General features: G+C 42.8%; 3 protein-coding genes across 3 annotated transcripts in view; 1 reads left to right on the top strand and 2 right to left on the bottom strand.

Annotated features, from left to right (window-relative positions):
* LOC130406523 (transcription factor Adf-1-like) overlaps window positions 1-27,996 on the top strand; it is a 243,911-nt gene that overhangs the window by 95,657 nt on the left and 120,258 nt on the right. The gene's annotated exons all lie outside the window — the stretch shown is intronic.
* LOC130406531 (phosphatidylinositol transfer protein alpha isoform-like) lies at window positions 199-14,619 on the bottom strand. The gene is made up of 12 exons (XM_056612162.1): window positions 14,274-14,619; window positions 13,000-13,030; window positions 7,544-7,689; window positions 7,239-7,330; window positions 5,525-5,532; window positions 4,141-4,215; window positions 3,734-3,817; window positions 3,531-3,608; window positions 3,219-3,329; window positions 2,996-3,118; window positions 1,982-2,041; window positions 199-1,745 (listed from the first exon to the last, which is right to left on the bottom strand). The coding sequence occupies exons 1-11, from the start codon at window positions 14,288-14,290 to the stop codon at window positions 1,994-1,996; spliced, it is 813 nt and encodes a 270-aa protein (XP_056468137.1). The 5' UTR covers window positions 14,291-14,619; the 3' UTR covers window positions 199-1,745; window positions 1,982-1,993.
* LOC130406503 (large neutral amino acids transporter small subunit 4-like) overlaps window positions 21,915-27,996 on the bottom strand; it is a 35,147-nt gene continuing 29,065 nt past the window's right edge. The window contains exons 10-14 of the mRNA XM_056612122.1: window positions 24,215-24,341; window positions 23,967-24,099; window positions 23,309-23,382; window positions 23,077-23,200; window positions 21,915-22,841 (exon numbers count right to left, since the gene is read on the bottom strand). Coding sequence (XP_056468097.1) covers window positions 22,659-22,841; window positions 23,077-23,200; window positions 23,309-23,382; window positions 23,967-24,099; window positions 24,215-24,341 — 641 coding nt within the window. The 3' untranslated portion in view covers window positions 21,915-22,658. The remainder of the gene's footprint in view (window positions 22,842-23,076; window positions 23,201-23,308; window positions 23,383-23,966; window positions 24,100-24,214; window positions 24,342-27,996) is intronic.

Here is a 27,996-nt window from a genome sequence, read left to right as displayed (position 1 = left end):
CTTGATTCGTTCTGCAGTGGCACTCCAAACAATAAATTTTGTTCCAATGTTCGTCCAATCCATTCCAATGGTGGTCCTGCATTGAGTTTAAATCCAACTCTAACGAATAAATGTTCCAGTTTTAAGTTTCATAGAATATTTATACATTCCCTGCCAGGGCAGGTTAAATAAGCGCACGCCCTGTGGAATTAGTCAAATTAATTGCAGATAAATAATACTGAAATGGCTACTTTTTGGTTGAACACATTTGTCGGAATGGCGGAACTAAAAAGGTGTCGGAATGGGGGCAAGTCAAAATGGCGGCATGTCGGACTGGCAACATGTCTGAATGGCAGCCTGTAACCACTATTACTAACCCAAACCCTACAGCTACTACTACTACTACTTCAGCGACTACTACTACTTCAGTAACTACTACCATTACTACTACAGCTAGTACCACTACTACTACTATCTTTCAGCTTTGACAGTATTACAGTTTAGCTTCCAGATTTTGTAAGAATGTATTTAAGCACTTGCTACTTCAGGTAATGTTATTCAGCGTCAGTTTTCGATTTCAGTTTCAAGGTTTTTCAACAGTGCACTGCAATACATTTGACCTTTCCGATTTTTCAGCAGTGAAGGGCAATACATTTGACCTTTCAGATGCATCAGTTCAATTCATTTTACATTTTCTGCATTTTTAGCAATGTTTTGCGCTTTTCATTTAGCTGTCACTTTATTTGTTTCCAACCATTTAGATTCACTTGAATGGTGTGCATGTTTACATTGTTTACTCCATTTAGTCTTTTGAACTCTTAAAATTTCTTTATGTCTTTATCTATGTGGCTTTATTAAAAAATATTTTCAACCGCACTTTGTACTACAGCACTCACCGCATTTTCTATTTATATATATCATCATATTTCATTTTACCCACTTGTTTTGTCTGTAAAGACAGAAGCATAGATTAAACTAATGACTAAAGGGAAGTGATTATTTGTATGTTCAACAAATGATACCACTAGTGGTGGATCCAATACAATTATTTAATCACATGAGCAAAAACACGTAATTAAATACCGTTTAATCCAGTGAGATATTTATTTTCTTGCGAGTTCAAGCTCACAAGGCAGGATTCAGAATAGTTGCAGCAGAACCTTCCTCTGATGCTCGTCCCAAATGTACAACTGTTTAATTCAATGACTAGGACTCATTATATAAAAATAAAATAATTGATAGCTGTTTGGGAGTTAAACCCTTTGCTAATCCACTTGTCAACTTTAAAAACAATACTGAACATATGAAGCCCATTTAAACCCAACAGAAACCAACACTGAGTGCTTTGCGACGGAGACTGAAACACATCTGAATGTCGCTCCGTTAGACTGCCTGTAAACGGTTTCCCCAAAGCACTCAATCATCTACTTACAATTGAAAAATACAGAATAAGAATAACCAAAAATCCCAAATAACATTAGTCGTAATTAAAACACAAGTTGAATGTGATATCAGTAACCAGGTAAGGAAGGGCTTGACATCAGCCAAGGTCATTACAATCTTCATATTAAATAAATCAATCTTCATACTCCATTTGAAAATAGTATGCTACAGCTGTAGCATAAGCCGTAGTGTCAGACTTCAAGTGAGAGTAACTTCAACTGGATGGACAAAACTGGGGCCTCTGTGATGCTAATCCCAAGTGTTTGATGCAAAGTATGTAGATCGCTAGACGATAGCTGAGGTCTTCTGGGTCAGAGTGGGCACTGCAAAGAAACAATGAGAGTGATGAACCAATCTTGATTAAATAAGTGACCAAATCAAACAGTTCACAGTTGTCAGGGGACTTGCCATAGTCTGTATGGTGAGTGACAAATGTATATGAATTCAGCAAATTTGATAAAGAAAAAGCTGCAATAACCAGTACTGGCCAAGAGATGGTGCAGTTTCTCAACTTTATATTGTATGGCAGGGTAAGGCTTAGAATCAGGAACAGACTCACATTGTGGGCAGGTCATTCTCCATCGTCCACCATGCCTTTGATTTCTCCCTCTGCTCTCATCTAAAAAAAAGGAAACACAATGTCACGGAACGGTGCTGGAGCAAAACACCCCAAAATCTGTCAATGGGCTTCATGCCAATGTATTTGTTATCGTCTTAAACGGCTAGTTTAATGAACGACACCTGTTCATGTGAGTGCACGCCTTCATGAGCATGTGAAGTAGTAACATTTATGCACCAAAGCTTGTATATAAGGAAGAGCATTTCATAATAATAGTCGCCAGGCAAAGAAATAAGTGCAGAAAACACAGTGTCTCTTTTTAACACATTCATTTGTCAAAACCATGTAACAAGAATCGTTTGGCCGGACAAAATAGATGTGTGACTCATACAACAAGTCTAGTCTACTCGTAGATTTGGTGTTTGCAGAAGAGAACATGTGAATGGTGAATGTGAGAAGTGCTTTTAAATGGCATGTGGGAGCACACCTTCAGAGTGACTCATCTATGAACTCACTGGCTTGGTTAATAGGTTATAGGTTAGGAGAAATTAAAACGTGCATCCTCCTTGACTCTCCTCCCACTCTATTAGTTTGGTACAACACACCTTGTACCAGGCGGTCCACTCAAATTTACCACTCGATTTACCTTTTTTTTTCTTCTCCTCCCACTCTATTAGTTTGGTACAACACGCCTGGTACAAGGCGTGTTGTACCAAACTAATAGAGTGGGAGGAGAAGAAAAAAAAAGGTAAATCGAGTGGTAAATTTGAGTGGACCGCCTGGTACAAGGCGTGTTGTATATAGCGCTTTTATCCAAAGCGCTTTACAATATTGCTTGACATTAACCCATTCATGCACAGTCACACAGCGACGGCAGAGTCAACCATGCAAGATGAAAGCAAGCTCGACAGCAGCAGGTGTCTCGCGAAGCAGGGATCGAACAAGCAACCTTATGGTCACCAGCCAAGCCGCTCTACCGCCCAACTTGTACCAAGTACAGAGAGCAGAGCTTACCTTGTCCAGCTCCTTCTGGGTCTCCTCCTCCATGCGCCTGATGTCGTCCATGGACAGCTCCACCCACTGGTCCAACGAGCAGAACAGCTGCCTGTGGAAGTTGTTAAACAAACGTGCCTCTTGCTGTGAAGAGGAGGAGGGGGCCGGGTGTAAAGGAGAGAGAATGAGTGAGATGGAGGACCAAAGCAACACAATGGGAACAAGGAGAGAAAAAGTTATTTACCTTATGGATTAAATTCTCCATTTTGCCTTGAATTACTCTCCATTTGAAATGGACCGTTACAAGCTTGTAAGCACACATGTGAGGACAGGCCAAATTGTTCTTCAGCTCTGTCTGAAAAAACGATGTTTGGTAATATAAAACAGCTATTTTGTTGTCAAACATTATTTTATAGCAACTGCCAAACTTTATTATATGTCCTGATGGTGAACTCACAACCAGAGTTTTCAAAGCAATATTAGGTACAAAGAATTCTGCACATGAAGTTACCTAGCACAAATAAGAGCATCACAGAATGGGACAGAATACTGGTACCTTCCAGTTAGGTCCCAGGGGCCCTCGGCTGGTCTTCTTTGATACGAAGGTGGCAGGATCTTCATCCGGCTTGTAATCCTGCATAAACAATATCAACAAAAAGTTTTAAAAACAACCTAAATACCTTGAAACAGAGCTAGGGTACCCACAAAGGTGTTAGAGACACCAAGCAAAGCTGAAAGCTGCATCTCACCTAAACCTACCTTTTGTCCTACTTGAGTTCGGTCAGCGATGTCGATGTGAATCACCTCTGCCTTCTTCCAGTCATCAGGGTCTAGTCCGTGAACCTGCAAGGGGGTCATGCACCTCAATGGTTACAATGGATATTAAAGAAAAACTAACCCTTAAACCAGTTATGTGATATGGATTAATCCTGGTCCACTCAAATTTATCTTGTTTTGAAAACGTAGGATGAGATGTAAATATGAACAAAAATTGCCATCTGTAAGTTCAATGCATGCTATTGCATGTGCAACCTTTTTGAAACATTAAAAAGGCCCGAAAATAGACTACAGAAGCAATGGAATCATTTTAAATTCAGTAACACTTAGTATACTGTGCAACGTGTCGTTGGGACTACAGGCTTTTAGTCCACGTTGAGTCGTCTTACATTGTCCGTCTGTCCCATGTCGGGCTTGTGCCACGTCTCAATCTTGATGAAGAAGTTCTCACCCATGTATTCATTCTGTGGAGGAGGGGGTTGATAAAGTAAGTTAGTTCTACACACACACACACACACACACACACACACACACACACACACACACACACACACACACACACACACACACACACACACACACACACACACACACACACACACACACACACACACACACACGTGAAATCAAGCTTGACATTGCAAGACTGATTTAATCTAGTTACAGTCTCATCTTTCAGCTAAAAAGCAATAGGTGGTAAAATGTCTTGCAACACATGACCCATTTCCGTACGCATGTGCTGGCTTGGCTCGACTAGGCTCTGTGCAGTGGTCCAGGGCAGCTTGGAATGCCTCTCCATTACAATAGAGCTACCCTCAAGCAACCAAAAATCACTGTGGTGTCCGTTTATCTAATCCTTCAGTAACCTTTGTTAATTATATAGTTACAGGAACAAACAAATAAAAATGAACCAAAAGGATGCACTGCTACTGTGTTGAGTGTGGGCCTATAGTCCTACAATTTGAGACAACGTCTTGTTCCAACAACCAACCAGGCCCAACGTCACCGCTGAGGCGTGTCTGGCATGCTTGTCCTGACACTGAAGAGGGTCCAGACTATAATTTAGAAACAACTGGTGCAAGAGACTATGTTGCTGCCAGTCTCCTGTAACCAGTTTGTGAAGGTTCTACTCTGCTCTGAATTCAAGTTCCAATCTCTTCTTGACATGGTCGTGGCTTTCCCTCGGAACTTCAAAGTCACAAAAAAGGGACTCCGGCGGCGAGGACACAGTGGACGTGAGGAGCTCAGCCTGGCTCATGGCTGATTGGGAAGTCTGTGTCCGAGAAAGCTTTAAGCTTCTTGAACACTCCTAGTTCGCCACAGTTTGTGGCGCATTTCACAGAAAACATCTCATGCACCACACTCATTGCATAAAGACAATGTCCCAAAGTTGGTGTGGGTCGTACCAATATATATACACATATATACATACATATACATATACATATACATATACATATACATATATATATATATATATATATATATATATATATATATACACATACACGTGTGTGGATACATACGTATACACACACACACGTGTGTGTGTGTGTGTGTGTGTGTGTGTGTGTGTGTGTGTGTGTGTGTGTGTGTGTGTGTGTGTGTGTGTGTGTGTGTGTGTGTGTGTGTGTGTGTGTGTGTGTGTGTGTGTGTGTATATATATATATATACATATACATTTGTATGAAATAGGGGTTCTGTTCCATTCTTACAAAATAATATGAAGCTTAACAGGAAACTCAGGGACCAGACCAGGGATGCAGTACTTACAGTTAGAACTGGATCAGTGTTGGGAGAGGGAGGTCACAGCAGACAGACGGGTCAGGAAAGGAAAGAGAAGAAACACACTCCTTTACATTTGTAGTATTTCACCAATACTATGAGAATAGTTCTGCCCTGGCAGAAGGAGTACAACACTCTTTAATGTCGGTCGAGCGCAGTCAGTATTCTAACTTGATGTTTATATTCTCCAAGCTTGTTCATGTGTATGATATATGATATTAGGTTTTTAAACTTTGTAAACTGCCTGACTGAAATCGCCACATGAGGGTCAAAGGTTCTGCAGTCGGTTGCACCAGCAGAACGTAAAGCCGATCGTAAGTTCGGGTGTAAAGTCCGCCGTAGCCCTACGCTCGACGTAGCTAGTGTCAAACTAAAGGTGTTCTAAATTTTGGTTGCACCACCATCACTTAAGTTGTAACGTTACTGGTAGTGCGTAAACGGTACTAGTGTCGCTTTTAATGACGTTTAGATAATTTCAAGCCAATCATTGACAGATAACAATGTAAACAGGAAATACCGGCAAGTGTCCACCTTACCCGAGTGAAGACGCGTTAACACCCAAATGAGAGGGCAAACAAAACAGTTTCAGTCATTTATTCTCTAAAATTTGCTTGGACGGTATAGGCGTGAGGTTAAGCTATTTGATGGCGGATTTTATAATAAATAAATAAATATAATATTCCGCCCGGCAAAACCGAAATCGTGCATATAATTCAACATCATCATAATAAAGAAATGGATCGATACGGTCACGGACAATCCGTTCCCGGCGCAAATCGCATTGAAACTCCTCTTCCCATTGCTCAAAACGAATAGCCATCTTTACCCTGCGTTAGTGTTGAAATCTTTTTACCTTTTTTTCTTTTAACGGTTCTTTATCGTTAGTATGGAACTTACACCAGCTAGAGGGGAGGTGTAAAAGATAAGTTATAACTTAGTGTTACGTTGAAACTATCTGCTTGGTGCAACTGCTATTTTTTTAGTAGAGTGTAAAGTCGAACGTTTGGGTGATTTACGTTCAACGTAGCCTAAGTTGGACCTTACGTTCTGCTGGTGCAACCAGCTGCTGATCAGTTTCCCCAACATAAGAGGGGATGTTTTTGGTGAAATAAATTCATTGTTTAAACTGCAGTCACAGTAATAAAGATAAATATTCATCAGCCTGTTGAAGGTTTTCTAATTAGACACCAGGTTAATTGTTGACATTGTCGAGGTGAAAATCAGGATTTGTATTCAACCGACAGCCTCTGGCAGTATTGACACGTCACTACACAGGGCAGCTGGCGAGCCATTAAAATCCACTCTGTGTGAATACTTTTCGAAATACAGCCTCAGCATTCAGAGTTCACACACAAAATACTTATGCCCAACCAGGCCCGTTAATATGCACGTACCTAGGTTAGACAAAAGATACAGCTATGGGAGCTGCTAAACACTTTCATAATGGATATCAATTAATCACCAATGCCGAATCCATCTAGAATTCATCACCATCATAAATCAGGGCTGATTTATGTCTGAACTTCAATAGTTATCCTTGGGTCCTCACAAACGGGCCAAATCCACCGGCCACATACACCTGTGTGTGTGTGTGTGTGTGTGTGTGTGTGTGTGTGTGTGTGTGTGTGTGTGTGTGTGTGTGTGTGTGTGTGTGTGTGTGTGTGTGTGTGTGTGTGTGTGTGTGTGTGTGTGTGTGTCTTACTTGTTCGACAATATGGATAGGCATTCCAGGCCTTCTCGTGAACCTCAAGAGAACCTTTGGGTGCCATCACACGAAGAAATTTTGGAACTTTACTGCGGATAAAAATAAATTGATTCAGAATGGAGCGACACCTCTTCTTCCCCCATGCTCATGTGATCATAATAATTATGAGTCCAGGTCACACTATACACCTTTTAAAGCCGATGAGCAGACCCAATTCATTCCTTCATAGCGACCCCTTCAGCGTATGACAAAGGATCCATCCTAGTGATGAATAGAAAACAATGATCTGTCCCGGGCCCTACCTCTGCAGGTAGTAGATCTTGTGCGTGTACTGCCCCTTCTCCCCGTCCTTCTCATAGGGCTCGTTGACCAGCACCTTCACGCCCTCGCCCCCGCCCGTCTCGTTCTTACTGGCCTCCGCCACGGCGTACAGCTGACCCACCTGGTACTGCACACACACATCAGGGAGATACACAAGAAATGCAACAATGACACACGCACAAGCAAAACAAAGCTGAAAAGTTTGGGACAACAGCTACATGCAGGGGGCAGGGACACAGCACCATGTGACCACAGATCCTGACCTCAGTTAACCATTTCCCCCTCTTTTCCACACTCAGTACGTTTACATGCACAGCTTAATCAGATTACAGCCATAGTTCGACTATGCTCCGTAATTCGACAACTGCAATCGTCCGAGTATACATGGCGGTGAGAAAATCGATTCATTGGCCGAAGCATGTCATACCCCGGTTCGATAGGTGGCGCTGTACCCCTTTCAACTAGTGGTAATAAAACCACCGGCTGACCTCTTTACGTCACCAGCAACAACAAACTCAGGCGGCATTCGAGAAAGATGTTTTCAGTAGACAGCTGTCAGTTCGGAACCGGGTCCATGTCATTTCTCCGACGCTCCATTGTTCCGACCTCTCGGCCGTATGCGGACTCCCGACGGAGGACCTCCGCCACCGGCGTGTGTGTCCTCCGGCGGGAGAGCCCCTCCGGCGGGAGTCTGCATGTGATGTTCAGGCCACAGAGCCGACAGAACGGACGGACCCACAATGCATTTCAAGAGCGCCCCATGCAAAGTCAATGAGATCCGTCGACGGACGCATGTAGTGTGAATGAAAGGTTATGCTCTATGTTAGATACGCATACGGATGCGGACAGAAAATCTGTCCGTACTCTGCGTACATTTTGTCCGTATTTCATTTCGTCCATATGTCCTCTAGAGGATGTTTTGCTCAACGTCCATTCCAACGTAAAAGACGCATGAAAGTATGAGGGCAGTGACGTTTAGACCAGGGGTGTCAAACTCATTTTAGCTCAGGGGCCACATGGAGGATAATCTATTCCCAAGTGGGCCGGACCGGTAAAAATATGGCATAATTATGTAAAATTAAACATGCTGTGAGCACACCAAACACAGGTTTCCCATTTACTTCCGTGAATAAAAAGGACGATGACCATTTTTCTTGGAAAACTCTGCACTCTGTGTCCACTTTTCGTCTTTTTGACAGAGACATTTTGGGGCAATGAGAGTGCCAAAGCGCATAATGTTGAAAGTATAAGGCAGAACGACTAGGTAGCTCCGGGCTAGCTGCACTACCTGTTTATACTTGCTCCCTGCTCAGCCCCGGTATAAAGTTTGCTTGCTTAACATAATTGCTATTGCGACTTCTAGTGGACACATTAAGAAGTTTCCTTCATTGAAAAATAGCAGATCATTTTACGTTACATTCCAAAGCGACTTCCAGTTACACACAATTGTCCACTAGTTCAATGTACAACAAATTAATCAGTGCCAGTCAATGCAATCCATGTAATGCTAGGAAGGATTTTTATAAAAAGAAATATTATTTTTTTTATATATATATATATATTTTCTTTTACAATACTGTACTTCACAAAATCATCTCGCGGGCCGGATTAAACCCGTTTGCGGGCCTGATCCGGCCCACGGGCCGGATTAAACCCGTTTGCGGGCCTGATCCGGCCCGTGGGCCGTACGTTTGACACCCCTGGTTTAGACCGTTGATAACGTATGTCTCTATTTACGAACGAAATGGGAGCATAACTGAGCCTTTATGCAACTCAATCTAATAATCTAGGGGTCTTAATAAGACTATGAGAAACTCAATTTGGTTAGATTTTAGTCCAACTAAGGTGTATCCATGCATCTTAATAATCCACTCATAGTCGGACCAACCCAATAATTAGATTTTCTGTAAAGGACTGACTGACTTCTGACTTCAGACTTCAAATCCTTCCCTTCAGCAAAAGAGTCCTGTCCACTACGAACTCTGGCCACCACACACACACACACACACACACACACACACACACACACACACACACACACACACACACACACACACACACACACACACACACACACACACACACACACACACACACACACACACACACACACTGGGGTGAGACGTGGAGTCGCTCTGTTACTAATGCCGCATGCATGAGTCACATGGGCAGTGCCACAGAAGGTTGAGTCAGCGACCAAGAGACTGCGTTGGGCTTTAAAAGAAAACACAGAATCACCAGGACACCGTTAAACACATCAACACGATGCATACAGAGGTATGCATCGTGTTCCCCTAATGATAAAGTTGGGCCCTGCCAGGCCTGGATAGCGTAAGCCCTCATACAGAGAAGCATGGATGCCTACTCTAAGCCCTCATACACAGAGCAACCTCTAAGCCCTCATACAGTGTGGTCTTTAAGACCTCATACAGAGTAGTCTGAATGCAGTCTCTAGCCCTCATACCCAGAGTAGCCTGGATGCAGTCGCTAAGCCCTTATACACAGAGTAGCCTGAATGCAGTGTTTTAGCCCTCATACACAGAGTAGCTTGGATGCAGGGTTTTAGCCCTCATACACAGAGTAGCCTGGATGCAGGGTTTTTGCCCTTATACAGTGTAGTAGTAGCCTGGATGAAGTCTTTCTATCTCTGGCGAAGTCACAGAACTGACCCGACTGGGGGCTTTTGGTTCTGCTGCGTGGTTGCTCCCGTAGGTTGCTGTGATCGACTAGGATCTCAGGAATGTGACTTGACGTGTAGAACCAGTGTGTGCGTGTGTCACATTGGCCTCGCCTGTCTGATCCATCATAGACTACAGCGACAACAAAGACAAGTTGAACAGTTTCATGATACCGGTCTGTCGGTCAGGTTCAGCCAGATATGGACCAGATCGCTTTTGGCTTTTGTCTGAAGAAACGGCAAGCGGTGACAAGTCAGTGTGTTAGTCTTTGCCATGGTATCAGATCACATCCTCATAATTAGGCCTATTTCTGAGTTTTATTTAGAACATAACATTCCCAAAGTAAATAGAGTATATTTACTTTGGGAATGTTAACTGTCAGTGCAATAACATGAAATATTGAAAAAAAAAAAAAAAAAAAGTTAAAACCTGTGAGATTGTTGCGCAAGTGAAATAATCAATGTGGATACTACTTGGTAAGAGTGAAAAATTCCACTTATGCTACGCATAAGTTGAAGATTTCATTTCTGCCTGAAATAAACTTCATGTTTTGATTAAATACCACTTAGCGCAAATCAGTTGGTCACCCTATTACTCTATAGGGCCATAGGACAAGAGCTGAGTTGAGTGAGTACATGGGTCAATTTGTGATGCCAATAAAGTGAAGTAGAGCAGAGATAGAGGTTTTAGCAGAGGTAGGTTTAGGCAGATCTCCAAATAATCAATCCAAGGCAAATTTGACAATATCAACTTGATGAAATACAAACTGGTAGATATCTTCAGAACCCAATTTACAAATTTGACATCTGACCCCTCAATTTAAAAGGTCAGGTCGAATAGAATTAAATTACACCAAGCCAAATAAAGTAGTAGTAAGGCTATCAGAAAGTGATGAAGAATGTGTGTTGTTGTTGAAGGCAATTTACCTATTTCTTCTGAAACCCTCTCTTAGCACACACAATGTTTAGTTGCAAATATTAGCCAGACACTGGATTATCCGTTTATGGGGGTTTTATGTGATTAAACACAATCATGAGGATAAAAATTAAATAGGTAAGACATCATTTTTGGTTGTAAAAATAAAAAGTGAAGTTTGTTTTTGACTTTTTCATTCTTTTTTTTTTTCCTCTAGTTCGGCGGAGTGGACTGTTGGAATCAGTGTCTCAGCTTTCATTTGATATCGAGTTTGTGTAGATCAAATCACAAGAAAAATATTACTTTTGCTGTGAATGTGAGAAGTTCTCTACAACTCCTTTTGTAACCTGCTTCTTATTTTGTTTGGGGCTGGGAATTTTATTTTGTTTGGTCAACAATGGCTATGATATACTAAAAGATCAATATAATCTTTCTAGGGGTGTCTCAAATGGCTTTTTTTTGTTTAATAAAGCTTAAATAAATGCCTTGAAACGTCTTTGCACATTGTGGTGGTGGGGGGGAATTTCCCGGTTACAGGATTTTGGGATGAAGAGGTCAAGAGGAGGGGAAGGGAGGGCTTTAGATTAAAACAAGAATGAAGTATAGCAAGACTGATACTCCCTCAGGCTTAAAAAGCATGGCTCTTTAACAATATTTCACTTCATAGACTCAAGACTCGATGGTAAATGTAGGCTAAGTAGGGGTGAAAAATGCATGAATAAATAACTAGATGAATCTAATAATCACGATTATTATCATCTGTGATTCAGAATAAATTCCACAACTTCCTTTTATTTGATTTATTTTGATTTCTAACCCTTTATATTATTGCAATCTGTTGATATAACCTTTTCAAAGCGCAAAGCGGTCTGGAGTAGATTCGAGATCCTATGTTTCCTAAACATAGAGAGCCATATGTACTGAATCAACAATTGATTTTGGATCCAATGCTGATCCCAAGAAACGAAAGCCCTTAGGCTAGCACACTAGCAGACTTAATAGTTTTCCCTAGGCTAGTGGTTCCAAAACTCATGTACCCTCTGTGACAATTGACATCCTACAGTGTAGCCAGAGCATCACAGACAGCTCATTATAATACCCTAAATCATTCTATAAGCACACACAAAAAACCCATTGGCTTACTGTGATATTTGCTTAAGGCAACGTGACTTTCTCAGTGTCACCAAGAAGCCAAGGAACAAGCTGGATGGGCAGCAGGATGGCCTTGCCCTCGTGGCCTCCACTCAAACACCCATCCTGTCATGCACGTGTAGGGGAGTCCTCATTGCTTACCCATGGGCAATGATTCCCATTTTCAGTTGCAGTTTAATTCATTACGTTCCCTCCCTGAGTCATGATAACCCGTTTTACCTGAAATGACTCCCATCACACAAAAGGCATTGGTATTTAACAGGTAGTAAGTACACAGAGGTGCATACCAGTAGTTCTGGTTTGGCTGAGGTATAGCCGAGTTCATTGAACATTCATCGTTCTCGCCAAAGCGGCCTTCATGGGACAAATAGACTGGTCATTGTGAAGAACAATGTTCTAATATAATAGTGGTTGCTTGGGCAAATTGTTATTGTTTTGTATTCACAAAGCTTTCCTCTTGTCAGTTGAAGCTCAGAATGAAAATCTCCTTAACCTATGCAAGCTTAAATCTGTGCATAAAAACATACAAAGGAAAACCTTTCTGACATAGTACCTCATTATTCAGGTTTAAAGCCCAAATAATGGAATGGTTTATTTGGAAGCAATGGGAGCGATAAGGTGAGAAGAGGAAGGGAACTAGAGAAAGATAGATGACATAGGAATGTTGGAGAGTTAGTAGATAGAGTCCTTACCTCTTCCACGGATATGGGCAGGACCACACGGCTGGATAAAACAGAGATGAGAAGGAGATTCATTAGAATTTTCTCTATCAACACTGAAAGAGGAAACGCAGTGGTGGGTTAAACCTATTGGCCTAGCATGGTGAAATGCTGGCTCGGCGCTGAGTCAGTGTGACCTTTGGTTGAAGTGGATTGCATCTTGGAAGAGTTTATGGTCTTCAGACTATAGTATCCATGTGACCCTGTCTCCTCAGTTTGTTTGATTTAATGTGTTATACCTTATAAGTCATTATGTTACCCCCCTTTTGATCATTTATTCTACATCTTAAGGTCATTTTGGGCCAGAGATGTTGTTGAAGTCCAAGATCACTTTTAGATAGGTATATTAATGGGGCTTTTATTCATCAAGGAGGTTGTATCTCGCACTATGAGCACATGCAAATATCCATCTTGTGTCTAGGTGTAACCTACATCATGTCTGTCTTGTGTGCTATGATACAGTAGCCATTTAATGGCCACCTGTTGCTGGTCCACTGAGACATGAATATTTCATTAGAAACAGATCCGTGTGGCAGTGTTGTTGGCTTAAAGCCTCACAGTGGCTTTAAGAAACATGAAAAGACTGTGTTGACATCAAGCAGCACTCATTCATCTCCACTGGTCGTCTACATCCGCCTAGTGTGAACGAGGATAAAGTATCACTTATCATACTTGCTTGAAACAATTGTGGAAACATTATTTCACTTTGGTCAGGAAGGACTCCCATAATAGGTTGAGATCGTTATTAGTGCCTGCTGGAAACTGCCTAGGTGGTTCGTAAGGGGAAAACATCACCCTCGAAAATGCCTCAAAATAAGAAACGGAAAAATAACACCGGTCTGCTTTCAGGTGACCCTGAACTGGGCCAACATGTTCTATATAGAGTGCATATGTATACATATATATATATATATATATATATATATATATATATATATATATATATATATATATATATATACACATATAGGCCTACAGTGTGTGTGTGTGTGTGTGTGTGTGTGTGTGTGTGTGTGTGTGTGTGTAATAGAAAGTGCTTCGCCTTCACCTACCTACTAGATACACTCACCTATCAGTAGGTATAACCTTAATCAATGAAGAACGCTTTACACCTTTTATTTAACATTGATCGGACCTCACTGTTCGTGGGGAATCCGGATCGTCAGAAAACATCCAGGGAAAATCGCGCTTCATTCTCATTCCAGTATAGTACCTACATTCGTATTGCTCGATTAGGGTCTACTTACAATTCTTTAATGATCATTGTGATAGTTCTTTCCGTCCAAAAGCAGCATACACACTTATTTAGTCCAAAGCCTTCCTTGTCGGTCGACACAGTCGGTCCCAAAGTTTGGAGTTGTATTGGGTTTCTTCCTGAAAGATGCGCTTTGTAGAAAGGGGCGGAGCGTGGAAGTTCGGACCGCCCCTCGCAGCTCCAGGTGATATTGTCTCTGCAGGTGGCAAGAGCTCCAGGTGATACTATGCGTCTGTTACTAGAGTTCCAGGTGATACAATGTGTCTGTTACTAAAGCACCAGGTGATAATATGTGTCTGGTACTAGAGCTCCAGGTGAAACTATGTGTCTCTTACTAGAGCTCCAGGTGATACTATGTGTCTGTTACTAGAGCACCAGCTGATACAAGTGTCTGTTACTACAGCTTCAGGTGATACGATGTGTCTGTTACTAGAACCCCAGGTGATACTTTTTGTCTGTTACTAGAGCTCCAGGTGAATACTAGTCTGCTGCAGGTGACCAGAGGCCAACACTGTCATCATAGCAATTTAGTTGGACCACTTACTTTGTCAACACGGCTTCTTTCCAGGCTTGTTTGACCAGTTATACTTCGGATGAAGTCTTTGGAATAAAAGACAAAGGAGTTTCTATCCTGAATTCCCTGAAGTGGTGTAAGTAAATTCATTCATTAAAGTTGTCCAACCTACAAGCCATGTTATACATTTAAATAAAAAAGACATATCAGCTATATTCGATAATGTTTTAATTTAAATTTCACGTATTTTGGCTTATCAAAATATATAGTATAGATAAATAGGTTTACAAAGGCTTATTGTCATAAAAACACAACACACCATCTTTAAAAATGATTATATTTGTTTTGTATTACGTAGTTCCTTTTTCCCCCTCGGTGGAAACAATTCAAAACATAAATCAATATTTCAATGACTGTGGCTAATGTAGAATAACACTATATGAACCAAATCTTCCTCAGATTTATATATATATATATAGGATTAACCTTGGGCGCATGCGTACGCTGCGACCGGCACGAAAAGTTTGGCTGTATTTTTATGTTTGACGTTTGTTTAGGTCGACCTTAACTGTGCACGGTGCTCTTGACTGAAGCGATATGGATATTTTTCGCGTCGCATCGATATTTTTGCTATCCCTCCTGTTATACCTGGATATTATCTCTGCCTTCCCGGCCAGGAGGCAATACGGTAGAAGTGAGTTGCTGCGACTTAACTTTGTGAGACCGGCTGGCGTGCGGGACGTCGCGCAACAGATTCCGGATCTCATCCGAAGATGTCCTGAAAACATCGACGAAGAAAAAGGGGTAAGCGTGGACCGTGGAGGCGTCTGGCTACGACTGAGGAAGATTTGGTTCAACCGGATTCCGCTGCCCTCAATGATCCTGGGTAACGTCCAATCCATAAGCAACATATTGGATGACCTCCAGGGAAATGCCTGCTTCCTTAAGGATTACAAAAACTGCTGCGTGATGGCGTTCACTGAGACTTGGCTAACCTATGAAGGTATTATTGTAGCAAAAGTCTTTAGCACCTGTAACTGCAGATTTTGTATGCGTACACTAAAGTCACAAACGTGTAACAGTAAATTTGAAGTCGTAAATATTTATTTTGCATGTGTACTCTAAAGTCATAACTGAGTAACAGTACATTTGAAATCGTAAATAGTTCTTCTACCATTGTAAAAACAAAATAGGGTCTACGAGTTCACAAGTCTGTGTGACAGCAGGTGCACAAATCCTATCCTGTGCATCACAACTTCAAAGAGTCATGCAATTGACAGTTTTGCTACAATCATTGCAGCGCAGTTGGTGCAAAACACATTTGCACACTCGTGTTTCAAAATCTGAGAACATGCCCAAAATGTGTGCATTCTTAAACCCAAATGTGAACTACTGCATCAGACTTCTGTGAAAAATTTCCTCACAAATGAAATTATATAGTACGAGCGTGGATCCATCGTTATCGGGAAAAGGGGCCCAGATCTGTTCCTCCACTTGCTCCCCTCAGGGCTGTTTTCTGTACCCTCTTCTGTTCATTCTCTACACAAACATGTGCCGCAGCAGCAGGGAGGACAGATTCATTTTAAAGTATGCAGATAATTCTGTCATTGTCGGCCTGCTACAAGGAAATGAGACAGGCCATGGCCCAGTTGTCCAGGATTTTGTAAATTAGTGTGAACGGTCCTTCCTACAGATGAACATTTCCAAACCAAAAATATGCATGTAGACTTTAGGAAACTCCCCAAGGCAAATGGTCAGATAGTGGAGTGTGTACACAACTACAAATACCTTAGGACCATCCATCATCGACAGCAAACAAAGTTTTGAGGCAAACTGTGAGGCTGTGTATAAAAAGGCGAACCAGCGCCTACATTGTCTAAGGAAACTGTCCTCCTTCCATATTGACAGAAAGATGCTCACTATGTTTTACAGATGCTCCATTGAATCTGTTATTTCCTTTAGCCTGGTGTCCTGGTTCAGCAACCTACCCCTGAAAGATTAAAACTCACTGAATCAGATTGTGAGGTGGGCTAGTTGGTTAATTGGAGAGCCACAGCTAAACCTAGAAACCCTTCACACTAGGCAGCTACAGAGGCTAGTTGGGTCCATCCTAGAAGATGGATCCCACCCACTACATGGTGAATTCCAGCTCCTCCCATCAGGCCGTAGGTTTAAAATGCCTACAGGTAAAACCAAAAGGTACAGAGGTAGTTTTGTTCCTTCAGCTATTAAGACCCTGAACAATACTTAGGCTATTTGTAGACTACACACTAATCTTTATAAATTATGCACAGCCTTCCTAATCTATTTATTCATTCATTTATTGACCCAGTCTTTTTGTATTTGATATGGTGGTTTTTATTCTGTATTTTATCAACGGTATTTTGATAGTACTATTGTGTACTTTTTATCTATATCTCTACGTCTGAAGCACTTGTTGTTACTGTTATGTCATTGTCTTCTGTCAATGTTGTCTTTGTGTAATGTGTGTATGCAGCCCACTCTTTTTACCTGCCACCAAATCTACCCTTGGGTACAAATAAAGTTACCTTACCTTATATATATATATATATATATATATATGTATGTATGTATGTATGTATGTATGTATGTATGTATGTATGTATGTATGTATGTATGTATGTATGTATGTATGTATGTATGTATGTATGTATGTATGTATGTATGTATGTGTATATATATGTATGTGTATATATATGTATGTGTATATGTATGTATATATATATATATATATATATATATATATGTGTGTATATATGTGTATGTGTATATGTGTGTGTGTGTGTGTGTGTGTGTGTGTATATATATATACACAATATAAAATTATAGAAGTCATAGAAGAAAAATAAATTGCGCAAGAAAACCAAAAATAAACTGAAATAGAGGGACACGCGTCGATAAGTGGGAGTCAACAAAGGCATTGGTGAGTGAGCTGAAAATCACATTTCACATTGTCACAGACAAGTTATGAAATACCCGAGGGAGAGCTAAAGGTATCTGTCTCTGGAGATGAAACATTTAGGCTTATCAATCGATAATAAAAACATCAATTATTGTCAGTCCAGGGGGAGAGCGATGTCCAGGGAGTGATGTCATTGAAAGAGTGAGACATTTAGGGTATGGCAGTATAAAAAAAATGCTGATAAGATTAGGGTCTATTCTGAGGGAATTAAAATATATTGCCTGGTAAATCACACTTTCTCTCATCAGCCTTATGCTGGTTCCTGTAATCCTTTTCAACTTTAGAGCTATTCCCCTCTGCTTCAGTCCCTTCAGAATGCGCTGTTTCTGGTGTCTGTAGCGTTGATGAAAATGAGCTGCTGCCCATTGACCAATGAGCTGTCAGACTGAACCACAGCATGGAGGAGAAGGGATTTTTGCCGTTTGCTGACTCCTGGAGCACTATACCTATATAATATTGAATATTGGTTGAGAAGAATTGGGGGGAAGGCACTTTGGCATTGACTCTCTGAAGTCCATGAACCGCGACATGGAGAACAAAAGGGATTGTACTCCGGGAGCTGAGCTGCCGGACTGCCTACGAACTCCCCGCGCCGAAGCTGCCGGCCGCCGTCGAAGCTGCCGGCCGCCGTTGAAGCCATCCGGCTGCAGTCCGGCGGTGTTCTCCGGGAGCTGAACTGGTGCCGAAGCTAGGTGGCAGCTCCGGCGGACGAGCAGCTCCGGCTGGGGTAGCTCAGCGGCAGTCCGGCAGCTCAGCTCCGAGAGTACAATCCCTTTCTACTCCATGTCTCCTCCTCCCGACTTCCGCCGAAGCTTCGGCGGCAGCTCCGGCGGGGTGAGCTCGGCGCCAGAGAAAGGGATTGTACTCCCGGAGCTTAGCTGCAGGGCTAGCGCCGAGTTCCCCCCGCCGGAGCTGCTCGTCCGTTGGTCCACAAAATCTAAGCGATGCTCTGATTGGAGGGAAGTGGGAGGTAATATTTAAATGTGCCCCCTTCCTACGTAGGAGGGGGCGCCGAAACTGACTCGCTCGTTTGGTAGCTGGAGGCGGGCTGCTTCCAGAAATGCGTATCTCACTCAAAAAAACATGTACAGACTTTTTTCAAAGTTTGTATGCGTGCAGGAGCACCATGTACCCACAACAACACCCAAAATCCCAGGAAAAGTGCTGTTTTCATAATATGTCCCCTTTAAAAACGTGCTAAGCCGATGTGGCTGCTCTGTGATTCATTAAGCATGGCCAGTGGCGGTTTTTCGCTCGGAAGGGGTCTTGCCCAGGCTGTAATTCAATGTAGAACTGCCACTGAGCATGGCCAAAACGGTCTCAAAATCAGACTTAAGTGAATATACATAACAAGTGTATCACACTGTACGGATAAACTTTAGACAAGTTATTCCATTATAAAGAAGCTCTGGAGGTTCTCAAATCCCTTAAATAATTTTACATTTACCATGTTTGATGTGTTTCAACCTTCAGGTCGCAGCAAACTCAACAATATGTATCTAGTGTGTCTTATGAGTTAATCTTTAGAGATGCAACAGCCTTCACACAACTGGTTTGGGTAGCCTCGGTTTGGGGGCACATAGAGGCGATTGGGGATGAATTGCCAGGTAAGTGAGGAAGCTGTATATCCGTCAATATATCACATTCATAGTGCTGGAATATAGTTAGAAAATCTATTTTTCCTCCATCTCCTGCTCTTTAGGAGCAGCCCAGAGAACCATATGTCTCTTCACAAGACCGTAACATACTACTCACGAGAATAGCCTCTCCTGGCTCCTTAAAAGATGAATAAACGCATGCGAACTACTTCTATGTCATGATGAATAGGTCCTAGAATCTACAGTTATTCATTTGCAAGGAGACTGAAGGTGTGTTTTCTTTGACAGAGAGACAAGCCTCTTCCACTAGTTTTCTTGAATATAAAAAGGTGCAGTCCATTTGTTAATCAGTTATTTTCTATGTATATAAAAATAAACATTTGCATTCTTTATGTTATTTTTGTAATGGTGCACATTTCAAAGAAGTTAAGAAAACATATCAGGGACTGTAGCAGGATATATGGTGCATAGGCACCATGCAAGATCACGTCCATTGCAGTGTGAGGTAGCACACAGCAGGTAACTTCCATTCTCCAAGGGGTGGTGGCTAAGGTCCGTTGTGTGCAGATCATTACCCCCACCCCCCTATGTATTAGTGAGTGTGTGTATCATTGCAAGGGGGCATGTGTATTTCAACTACAGCAGGCTGCTACCATAGTGACGGCCCAGCACATTCCTGGTTGGGATGGCTGGAGCCAGAGGGCGGAGCTTGTGTCCTGCTTTAACTGTCAGAATGAGAGGGGCTCTGAAAGGTGAGGGTCTTTGGTAGTCCCCCTCAGCCAACATGATCTAAAAACACAGTAATACCAGCGACAACATTGGGAAATCATAGATGGAAGGAAAAGCCAACAAAACCTGTTCTGGACCTCAGCCACCAATCACAAGGCTCCCGCGCAATGATGCACAACCTGCTGGAGAAGCAGACCACTTGTACCACACTGTTCGTGTGCGCCTTAGCGACCCTGCTTTGACTTCAAGCAGCTTCTAGCAGTGTTAAAACCTTATTCCAGCAGTTTCAGTCTAGTCTTCTATTGAGGAGCAGCCAAACCAATGAACCAGTTGATAGCTCAATGGAAGTGACATTACACGACTTTAAGTTGCAGATCTACTGTGGCCTTTCTTTCATGTTCACTTAACAGTTCAGTACTCTGGCCCTCAGATATGGCTTGTAGCTTAATCTGGTGCTTCAACTAGCACCTTTTCAGATTTAAAGATTACCATCATGTACCTGTTTAGTTATGGAAAAAATTAAATAACCAGGACAGGTGACCATGGATACTATTATTGCTATAGGGAAACAAGGATATGTATGTAGCAGTTAAAGAAACATAAAACAAGAAGAACGACCCCATCTCCCTGATTCTCTTCTCTCGTGTACTACTCCTACTGCCACTCAAAATCAACAAAGAAATGTCCTCTTCTGCATTAGCCTCGATATTCAACATCCATCTCTGAAATGATGGTGGCAGTTAATTGAAAAAATAAAATATTTGTGAACTGCAGATTAGTCTGGTTTAAGTAGCCTAGCCCCATGAAACGTGAGCACCTGACAATCGGAACCCAACGCTGACTCTGAGACATGGTTGGAGCCTGACTGTCTACTGTTTGAACTACATGGCCTCATGTCTTCCCTGTGTGAACTGTATTATATACATATCATGATAGACGGTAGGTAGTAGGTGCAGTGGCACCTTATTGCTGGTATTATTATATTATTATATAGGAAAAGCCGAAAACAAAGCACAACATGAGAGTGAACAGCAGCCTTGAAAACAGATTGTTTTTCATACTGCTATCACAGGGACAATTAAAGTCCCATTGGCTGGTCGAGCTCCATCAGTGTGGCCAGTGTGGTGGAGGAGGATGTTGGGGGCGGGGGAGGAGTTAGAGTAGAGCCCCTGAGTACATCAAAGCTGCGTTTCAACAACATAACATCAACAACAACAAGCTTCCTAACACGGCAGCCAAGAGGAGGTGCGGTCTGAAGGCCAGCCAGCCGGCGCATCCCACAGAGCTGCTCACAAATCCTTTTTTCTGTGTAGGTTTAGCACACCAATGTAACAAAAAGTAGCGTAATGAAATGTAACGTAAACCATCATCCCAGAAAAATCATTGAATAATCCTGCTATATGAAAAAGATTAACAACAAAAACAATCCACTAACAGATCCGATCCCCAGACACTGATGTCACTGCTGTCACGATACAAGGAGGGACCTTGTTTGGTTTGGTGGATGACACTGCGTTTGGTTTGGTTTGGTGCACAAGACACAAGACAGAATGGGAGGGGTGCTTGACAACACTTTGGTGTGGCTGCACTGAATGGCCGACACCAGGCCCGCCGCTCCCTATACGCAGAGTATGCAGAATGCGTAGGGCACCAAGTATCTGAGGGGGCACCAAAAATTAAGGTTTGTAAAAAAATAAATAAAAAAGAATACATTATGAATTAAAAAAATATGTAAATTAGTTATGAAGAGGCCCACCGTTGTTTGTTCTTAATTGTATAACCTATCACTCAATTTCGGCAAATTAGATGTTTTTACCTAAAATATAAAAAGGGGCTTCCCCCCCCCCCCCCGCTCGCGTAGGGCACCGAAACGGCCAGCAGCGGCCCTGGCCGACACCATTGTAATTATATCCTTACTATCCTTATATCTGCTGTTCAACAGTGGTTATCGATGGACCTCACTGGGGGAGAGGGGATGGGATGTTTTGGTGAGCAGTTTATCTTATTATATATTCTCTCTTCTTCAAAACAAATGCCCAAGTTTGGTGAGTGGTAGATACATTACCCCCATTGCATGTGCTGGCAACTTTAGGCAGGTACATCTCTCCATGTCTAAAACATCCTGCTGTTTTCTTCGACGGATGTGCGTTTGTGCCTTTAATGTGTGTCCGTCTTTGTGTGCGTGTATGTGTGTGTGTGTGTCAAGTCAGTGCAGACAGCAGAGGGCCAAACTTCTCGTGTCACTGTAGAGTGGTGTTACTGACCTGTGTGTGTGTATGTTTTTGTGTACACGTGAGGTGCAAGTGAGTGTTGTGTGTGTGTGTTTTAGGGACTCGGAAGAGACTAGTGGGGCTGAATACACAGACAATACAAGGAAAAAGAGGCTGAGAGGAACGAGCATACGAACACAAAATGGAGAGTAGTACTCTCTCCCATCCCCTCTCTTCTGCTCTCATCCATTCAGCAGAACTGCTTCAATTCATTTTTTTTATCCTGGAAACGCCCTGTCGAGCTCCACAGGGCTTCTCTCCGACCTTAGAGGGCGAGAGATTACTAGACAAAGACCTCAGGCTTAATGCCATCGTTATCGCCGCCATCGCCGTTGCTGATGTGGGCGTAGACCTTGGGGTCGTCGTCGTGCTCCTCCCTGAGCCGTGTCAGGTGGCGGCTGTGGCACAGCAGGTAGAGGGGCAGGCAGAACCCCAGCAGGCTCAGGCCCAGCAACCCCACATTGACCTGGGGGGGCAGAGGACACACCCTGATACAGAGAGGGTTGTGTTGCGTTTGACAAACAGCAAATGCAATCGTTGTTCCCTCTGAGTGTTTTTCAGATACACCTGAATGACACTATGGTTAAGAGGAGAAAGGGTTAGGAGCTTGTGGTATACAGCGGCTCATATGGTGTGTGAATAGAGGAATACTCAAAGCACAAAGCATCTATCAGTGGAACACTAGTGAACGCCTTGCGTACCCAGAGGGGGTCTCCCTCCAGGGGGCCCACCATGGCCATGAACAGAGGCTGCTGCAGCAGGGCGAACAGAGCACTGATCAGAGACTGCATGCCCGTCAGACTGCCAAACTGGGAAGACGGGTAGCTGCCAGGGACAAACAACACACAACAATAAGAAATACAATATGATACCTTCCAGGGAATATTGTTTTGTAAGAAATGCTCTGAAAGAGGACATCTTTTGGAAACTTACACAGCTGCATAGAGGCCCCCGACTGCAGAGTGTATGAAACCTCTAACGACGGTGTGCAAAATAAAAGACAAAATCTGGAGATCAGAAGGCCAAAATGTGGGTTAAGAAATGTAATATAAGAAATGTAATAAAGTACACATAGTAGCAAGCAAGGCCACCAGGTGGCAATGAAGTGCTTCCAAAGAGCATCAGCTGCATTGTAATGTGTCTCTCAGGGCTGAACATGATGTTTTATCTCTCTCTCTCTCTCTCTCTCTCTCTCTCTCTCTCTCTCTCTCTCTCTCTCTCTCTCTCTCTCTCTCTCTCTCTCTCTCTCCTCTCTCTCTCTCTCTCTCTCTCTCTCTCCTCTCTCTCTCTCTCTCTCTCTCTCTCTCTCTCTCTCTCTCTCTCTCTCTCTCTCCTCTCTCTCTCTCTCTCTCTCTCTCTCTCTCTCTCTCTCTCTCTCTCTCTCTCTCTCTCTCTCTCTCTCTGCAGTGCTGCCCCTGACAAGAGGCTCAGGACCTCAATACAACTCTGGGACCCATGCTGGTAAAATGTGCCTCCTACATAATGTTTTAATCAATCCATCCATCCAGCCTGTGTTCAGGTTTGTGTGTGTTTCTATTTACGTCTATGAGTAGATGTGTGTATATGTGTGTGTGTTTCGTTGTATGTGTACCTGTAGGGGCAGATTTGGGACGATACAGGTGAAGCCGAAGGCCACCAGCAGCAGGTTGGTGAAGATGAACGCTCGCGTCGCGTTGGTGATCTTCTGAATCTGCTTGTCAGGACGCCGGTCCTGCCCAGGCTCTCTGCACACAGACACAAATGTCATCAATGTGCCTGTGTGTTGTGTTTATGTGCAAGGATGTATTTGCAGCTGTTTACGTTAGTTTCAAATAAGCTTTTGTTTGTGTGTGTGCTCACCTCTTTGCCTTGGCATCGCTCTCATCCTCACAGTCTTTAAGCCTCCAGTCCATCATGTAGCCGATGACAGGGGAGGTGATGAGACACAGGAGCTGGAGCACGCCGAAGATAGACGTGTACACACTCACTTAGGGAGCGAGAGAGGGAGACATGGGGAGAGGAGAAAGAGAATGGGAAGATTGTTGCCATCAGAACAACACACAACTGGGCCAAAGTGGTCACAACAATAACATGATTGAAACATTTTATTTGTTTGTTTCAAAGTGGATTTATTGATTGGAATGAACCAGGAGAAGGCAGCACTAACAACGAAGGAGGAACTGATAAGATAGACCAGACAGAACTAGAATACGTTTCGTCCTAACAAACTGCGAGAGTGTGGTCAATGAGACCAACTGAAAACAAAGCAAATATGGCACTGAAACTGTGATTCTGAAAAAAGTAGAAAGGTAATCGAAATTCAGTTTTCAGATTCAGAAGTGTGTTGATTTGTTAAATGGTTTGAACGAAGGTTACGTTGAAAATTGACAGAGCCGTCCACCCATTGACTTACATTGTCAAAAAAGCTTAAAGGGGACCTATTATGCTTTTCGACTTTTATGACCTATAAACGTTGTTATAATGATTGATAGTCATGTTTAACCATACACAAAAAACTATGTCGATTTTCGGGAAACTCTTCCTCTCATCTGGGCGCTTTCAGCATTCTCTGTCAACGCTTGGTTTCGTCCTTCTCCGCCCCCTCGCCCCCCTCCTGCCAACCCAACTCCGTTGTGATTGGTTACCTTCCTTGAAGCGCGCGTGCGGGGAGATTTGACCAGGCATATGGGAGTGCGGCAGGAGTGCCTCTACGTAGATGATTTCCCGGAAATGTGAACAAGTGAATCGCAAACGTTGTCCCGAGCGTTTAGCGCTCTGCACAGCCACCCCAGACTGTCAGGGAATACGTTGAAATGCATGTACGTCATTATTTGACACTTTAGTATGGTTAAACACAGTGGCGTCTTTGCATTAGGGGCCAGTGGGGCACGGCCCCACCAGAGAACGCTGCCGTGCAGGGCACGATTATACTTTTCTTTAATTTTTCAGAAATGTCATTGAGCATAAGTTAATAATACATTAATTGTTAATAATTAATTACATGTCCGCAGTTTTAATTTGATGAACGCAATTGTTGTAGTGTAGTAGTTGTGTGTGAAATAGTTCGTTGCTCCGTCTCGTCTGTTCCGCTCGGTGGGGCCCAGCCGAGATGGCCCTGTCTGCTGCAGTGTAGAAAACTGGTGCTGTTGCGCGAGCAAGCGCGTGCGCAGCGCCCGCTTCTGTTTCGGCGGTGGGGCCAGAAGTTTAGGGCCCCAAAGCTCTTCTCATTGGCTGATTTGTAGAAAGGGCGGGGTTTACGGCGGGAGCCGATCAGATCTTGCTAGCTAGCTAACGTAGTTACTGTTACAGTTACAGTTACTGTTACAGTAAATAACAACAAATGGACGTTTCATTCATTAAATGATCGTGTTGAGTATCTGTCTCATGTGAGATTTAGCACTTGAACAGAAGTTGGAGATAAAACGTTTGGGACCACATCGCCCGACGGATTTAATCATTATTCAAGAGGGAAAGGACAAGAATAGATCGTTCAACCAGGAGTGGTTCAAGCGGAAGAAAATGCTTGTGTTTCACCTCAGCCACACAAAGGAGACCAGACAGCACTGTCCTTAAAGCACAGGTAATTACCATCTTAGCCCAAACTTACTTAAATTTTCACCCAGGATTATCCAGGTCTGAATAGGCAACCACTCTATCAGGCTAGATTCATTGTTAATTGTACAGTATGGTGGCCTGCAAACTTAATACAACTTAAACCATACTTCTTCTTTTTTTGGTATATTGTGAGTGGTGGCTTTGTATATTGATTGCTGTGTAAAGGGTGTGCGCCGTTGTGTTTTTATTGTTGCCACGTTGTTGTTTTCTTGAGTTTTGATATTGTGAGATCTTGAACGCTGCCATTTGGTGGTGCTATTGCTATAATAGCCTAATATATGTCGTCAGATTCGCGTTTGAGTGATGGCATTATTCAGCTGCAATTTTGGTCCCCTCTGTCACTTGCTACTGTTTTTGTTGTGATGGTAGTAATATGTTGTATTTCTGGATTGCGTTATAATATTTTCCTGCATGGGCCCCACCAGAATTTCCAAACCAAAATCGCCACTGGTTAAACATGACTACCAATCATTATAACAACGTTTATAGGTCATAAAAGTCGAAAAAGCATAATAGGTCCCCTTTAAAGGAGACATATTATGGCATGTTCACAACAAGTAAACATAGTATTTGAGTTCCAGAAAACATGTTTTTAAAGCTGTTTGCCCGATATAGCATTTAGGGAAAAAATCACCTACCGCTATTTCCCCAACCCGGTATCATGCGATTTCGTGCTCATGCGCACAAACGTTATTAATCTATTGAATTGTGTCCCAGATTGCGATTGTCCGACTTTTTTAGTGCTACACAGAACGAAATGTAAACCAATGCATTCTGAATGGGAACGTTCTCCGACAATTGACGTGCTCCACAAAACGAAACGAGAGAGTGAAAGAGAGAAAGGGAGGGACAGAGAGAGAAGCTTCAGAAGGGGTGAGCGCAGGTAGTACAGTGCACCCTCTAGTTATATATCTGTGTATATTATTATCTAGTTATATATATGTCAACATTTCTGATTTGTAAGCAGACCTCCTCAAAAACGACGTTAATTGTCGGAGAACGCTCCCATTCAGAATGCATTGGTTTACATTTCGTTCTGTGCAGCACTAAAAAAGTCTGGGACACAATGCGCATAGACTAACGTTTGTGCGCATGAGCACGAAATCACGTGATACCGGGTTGTCCCCTCTGTTTCAGTCCCTTCAGAATGCGCTGTTTCGGGGGTCTGTAGTTTTAATGCAAATGAGCTGCTGCCCATTGACCAATGAGCTCAGCTGTCAGACTGAACCACAGCATGGAGGAGAAGGGATTGTTGCCGTTTGCGGACTCTTGGAGCTGTATATCTATATAACTCGTAGTAGATGATATCTCGGCCATGGTTGAGAAGAATTGTGGGAAAGGAACTTTGGCCTTGACTCTCTGAAGTCCATGAACTGCGACATGGAGCAGAAAGGGATTGTACTATGGGAGCTGAGGTGTCGGACTGCCGTCCATGGACATATTATAGAAAGGACAGCGGACTACAAAATGGCGCCCCATTCATTCCTATTGAAAGTGCACAATGGCGCAGGGGAACATCAAGGAGCGATTTGCTTCCGCATCATGGGAGCCTAGCCACGCCCTAGTTCATGACATACCGGATGCAGAAATATAGAACCTATGCGTGCCCATCCCCCCACTCCGGTCCAACAACAATATAAAATGATACCGTAATGCACCTGTTCTTTGGATCTTTTGAATAAATGGATCAATACATTATGAATCACAATGATCGCAAGCAGAGGACCGTGAGAGTTATTGAGCAGCAGATGAACCAGTCCAAAAATCGGACACGTTAACGGAGCACTGAACTAGGCCCTCTCGGATGCCATTTGTTTCACTACGACTCCTTTCAGCTGCACACCCCTCTTCCCCAGCGAGATAACAGCTAATAAAACGCTTGAGGTGGCGTTTTGAAAAGAAAAAACTTAAATTGTTTTAGTACACGGTATAAAGATAATTATGAACCTTTGATTGATATCCACACATTTTTTGCGGAGACACATTCCTGCTCCCCACTTGTATTGGAGTGAACGAGGATATCTACT

The sequence above is a fragment of the Gadus chalcogrammus genome, chromosome 16 (assembly GCF_026213295.1).
Source record: "Gadus chalcogrammus isolate NIFS_2021 chromosome 16, NIFS_Gcha_1.0, whole genome shotgun sequence".
Classification (NCBI taxonomy): Eukaryota; Metazoa; Chordata; class Actinopteri; order Gadiformes; family Gadidae; genus Gadus; species Gadus chalcogrammus.
Note: the sequence above shows the minus strand (reverse complement) of the source record. Positions and strands in the feature narration are given on the sequence as shown.

Bases quoted from the DNA above. Each gene is read 5' to 3' on its own strand.
- LOC130406531 (XM_056612162.1), bottom strand. The intron at 3,609-3,733 runs GTAGGTTTAGGT...TTGTTTATGCAG, and splicing joins GAACTCAAGTAGGACAAAAG to GATTACAAGCCGGATGAAGA. The intron at 3,330-3,530 runs GTACCAGTATTC...TCGTTTTTTCAG, and splicing joins CCCTGGGACCTAACTGGAAG to ACAGAGCTGAAGAACAATTT.